Source organism: Coptis chinensis, chromosome 2 (genome assembly GCF_015680905.1).
Source record: "Coptis chinensis isolate HL-2020 chromosome 2, ASM1568090v1, whole genome shotgun sequence".
NCBI lineage: Eukaryota > Viridiplantae > Streptophyta > Magnoliopsida > Ranunculales > Ranunculaceae > Coptis > Coptis chinensis.
Genome location: NC_141457.1, coordinates 10,530,962 through 10,534,566, shown reverse-complemented (window position 1 = coordinate 10,534,566; position 3,605 = coordinate 10,530,962). Strand labels below are relative to the sequence as shown.

Below are 3,605 nucleotides of genomic sequence, written 5' to 3'. Positions count from 1 at the left end.
CGTCGTCATCACGTCGCTTCCTCTCTTCTGAAAATATATCAATCAAAGCTTCCTGTTCTTTGTTCATCTCTTCAATCTTGTTTTCAAAATCTTTGAGCTGGTAAAGTGGGAAACAGAAATCAATATCAGGATTTCAACAAATATAATTATACACATATAACCAAACAAGTAAGAGGACATGGACAGGATTGCTCACAAAGAATAGGATAGACATGAGAGACAATCTTAACATTTCTAGGTGGAAGAGACAATCTTAACATTCCAAAGTTCTCACAAAGTTCTCACAAGAGTGTTATTTCATGCTCCTGCAGCTGCCATATGCTGGTCCACGTATGAAGCCATGAAAATATTTCTTCATCATGTTCATGAGAGCTCAGTACCCTTCCAATTGTGAGAACTTTGGAAACTTAACAACTATGTCCCAATCGTGAGATTTCTTCTTCTTGTTTACTGTTAACTAAAAAATTGGGGGGTTTATGCAAATATCATATTGACGTTTGGGGGGTTTACACTAACTAATAGTAAACCTCTTAATTTGTTTTAACTAAAGGAAGAAAAAAAAAAAAAAAAAAACCCTTAATTTGTCAGAAAGGGAAAAATGGTCAATAGGTAAAATACAAGAGAGAGAGTGCAAGAATTAAATAATGGCAACGTTTGGGGGGTTTTCGCAAAGTTAGGTTTAACGTGTTAATGTGGGGGGTAATGCAACATCTATTTCATAAGGGTAAAATGGTCAATAGCTAAAATACTAACGTCTGTTACACACAAAATTGACGGAGTGGGGGGCAAACTCAAATGATTTTAAAAATGGGGGGTTTAGTCAAACCGCTACTCATCTGTGGGGGGTTAAGTCAAAATTCCCCTAAAAAGAAAGAAAAAATGGTCCCTAATAGTGGCTAACAGACTAATAGTAATAGGCACCGGGCCTTAAGATGGAGTCCATGGTCAACCATATAATATGGATCACTCACTTACCTAGCACCAACGCTTTCTACAGAAAATTCCAAACCACAAAATCTTTAAGGACAATAACATAATGATCATGTCTTCAGTGCGCAGGTCGTATGGTGCGCAGGTTATATGGGCCGTTGGATCAGTACTTTTGCCATTAAATACACACACACTCCTTAGTATGAGTGGCCGAGATATCAGGGCGTACCCTACATCTCGCGCACCATAGATTTAGCCTAACATAATAGCCAAAGAAAATTTTCTAGTATTGCATTGTCTCATTGTTATACGAGAAAAGATTGTTCTATTAAAGAGTGCAAAAGAGAGAAAGTGTTCGGACATTCACAAATCTCGGCAAGATAAACTGTCAACATTAGTCCAAAATTAGCCACACCCCATCCTCTATATAAACAAGATTTTGCCATTATTTTCATTTCAAAGTAGCAAACAGAAACACTTACTGAGCTTGTTATTGTACTTGTTTTTTGTTGATTGATTTGAAATAAGAAAAAGAAAATGGCAAAAGCAGTGGTGATTCTGCTCTTCTCGTTGACATTGGCAATGTCGATTGAATCAATATATGCCCGTTTTGGTTTCTATCAAACAAAGGATCACGAATACAATCCTGGAAAAACCGTGAAGGATAAAGCGAATAATGTCGCAAGAACCGTAATGGACGGTTCAAACGACGCTGCAAGAACTATGAACGACAATGAAAATTATGCCGAAGGATATATGAGTGATGAGTCAAACGGCGCTATAGCAACACCTAAGCGTATGGCTAAAGAAATGCATGCACCAATAAAACACGCCTACGACGATATCACTGGTGATCTCACCACGTCGTTCGGACATGTAGCTGGGTAAGAAGCTCACTGACCATGAACCAGATCGATATACTTTGCATCATTGCGTGAGTATTTACTACGTATTACTTTTAAAAGTGTTCAACTCTTTCAATGGTTCAATTTGCAGGACTTATGGCAGTCCGCATGCTGCCCCACGTCCAGCCCCCCATAAATCTCACCATGCTCCAAGGACCGAGCATGGCAAATCACACAATGCGCCTAAAGGGAACCACGCCACAGGAAGCATGGGTCAACAGGGGAGCGGCACTATAAGACCCACAGAGCGTATGGCCATAGAAGTGGCTGGACCTGTAAAGAAATTCTACAGCGATGTCACCGGTGATCTCACCACATCTTTTGGAGATATGACTGGGTAAGAACTCACAGATAACGAACAGCTTTTTTTTTTTTTTTAATTAATGTTTTCATAGTACAAATATAGGTTTAAATCTTACATTGGGTGCACTGATTTATTAAATTTTGCTGTTTTCAGGTTTTATGGCAGTCCACATTCCGCACCACAGCCAGCCCCTCATAAATCTCACCACGCTCCAAGAACTATGCACGGTAAAGCAAACAATGCGGCAAGATCAGTAAAGGATAAAGTGAACCACGCGTCAGGAAGCACAAGTCATCATGCAAACGAAGCTATAAGAACCACAAAGCATACATTCGCAGGATTCGAAGGAATGGGTGGAATGCCGCATGGTGGTATGACAGGCAATCACGCATCGTTCGCAGATATGTACAAAAAATGGCTAGAGTAAGAGCTGCTCATTGACCAAGAATCAATTTTTTTTAATCATTTTGTACTATAAATTTATTTTCTTGTATTTATTCGTTTAATTTAATTACTTTCAGGTCTCATAGAATGTCGAATGCTTTTGGCCGGGCTCGTGGGAGTTCAAACGGAGGAATTTCCCGTGGGAGTCAAGACTCCTTATCTGGGTCTGGTGGGAGTTCAAACGGAGGTAGTTCGGGTGGGAGTCAAGACGCCTTTTCTGGGTCTGGTGAGAGTTCAGGTTCTCTTTCAGGGTCTGCTGGGGGTTCAGGCTCTGTTTCTGGGTCTGCAGGTGGAAGTTCAGACGCCTTTTCTGAGTCTGGTGGAACTCCGGACGTGTTTTCTGGATCGAGTGGGAGTCCCCCCCAAGCTACAGGTCTACCTCCTCCCTGAATTTTATGGAGCAAGCAATGAAGAAGTTCTTAGCTTTGTTTCATCAATAATTTTGGCATTACTGTGATCTCTTCTTCTTCCTACTGTGAAGATGAGCTTATGGTATTCTAGGAAAATGTACATGAATGTGGATGCACTCCCTGGGAATCCAGGCGTAGTGATTGTTGTATTTCTAAGTATTGAAGCAAAAAAATTCTTGTCACGTGTTCACCAAGATCTTCCTCAAATGTAGAGCACTACATATATAAGTATATAATGTATATGTCAAAAATGCAATAATGTGGTATTGATGAGCTAATGAGAAAAAATTCGCTCCTAGCTAGGGGTGGGCAATGGGCCGGGTCGGGCTAGCCCGGCCCTAAACATTTAAAGCCCTTCAGATATTAGGACCGGGTCGGGCCGGGTCACAAGTCTAAACCTCAAGCCCTGACCCTGACCCTAGCCCTTTTTAAGGGCTTTAGGGTCGGGCTTTAGAGCCGGGCTTTAGGGTAGCCTATATATTTTTTTTTTTACTACATCGTTTTAAAACTCATTTATATTACAAAAATGTATAATAATCTACAAACTCAAAGTCCAACCAATCTAAGTAATAATCTCAGATAAGTCCAAAATTTAAAATGCACATCCACAAT

At 40.4% G+C, this 3,605-nt stretch overlaps 1 protein-coding gene across 1 annotated transcript; it reads left to right on the top strand.

Annotated features, from left to right (window-relative positions):
• Positions 1-1,380: 1,380 nt before the first annotated feature.
• On the top strand, positions 1,381-3,181 carry LOC147514836 (uncharacterized). Its single transcript, XM_086594416.1, has 4 exons — positions 1,381-1,814; positions 1,927-2,172; positions 2,293-2,562; positions 2,661-3,181. The coding sequence occupies exons 1-4, from the start codon at positions 1,468-1,470 to the stop codon at positions 2,971-2,973; spliced, it is 1,176 nt and encodes a 391-aa protein (XP_086450542.1). The 5' UTR covers positions 1,381-1,467; the 3' UTR covers positions 2,974-3,181.
• The last annotated feature ends 424 nt before the right edge of the window (positions 3,182-3,605 follow it).

What these genes read in the sequence shown, in the direction of transcription:
- LOC147514836 (XM_086594416.1), top strand. Translation starts at nt 1,468, where the DNA reads ATGGCAAAAGCAGTGGTGATTCTGCTCTTCTCGTTGACATTGGCAATG. An exon ending in TCGTTCGGACATGTAGCTGG is followed by an intron (nt 1,815 to 1,926) that starts GTAAGAAGCTCA and finishes TTCAATTTGCAG; the next exon opens with GACTTATGGCAGTCCGCATG. An exon ending in TCTTTTGGAGATATGACTGG is followed by an intron (nt 2,173 to 2,292) that starts GTAAGAACTCAC and finishes TGCTGTTTTCAG; the next exon opens with GTTTTATGGCAGTCCACATT.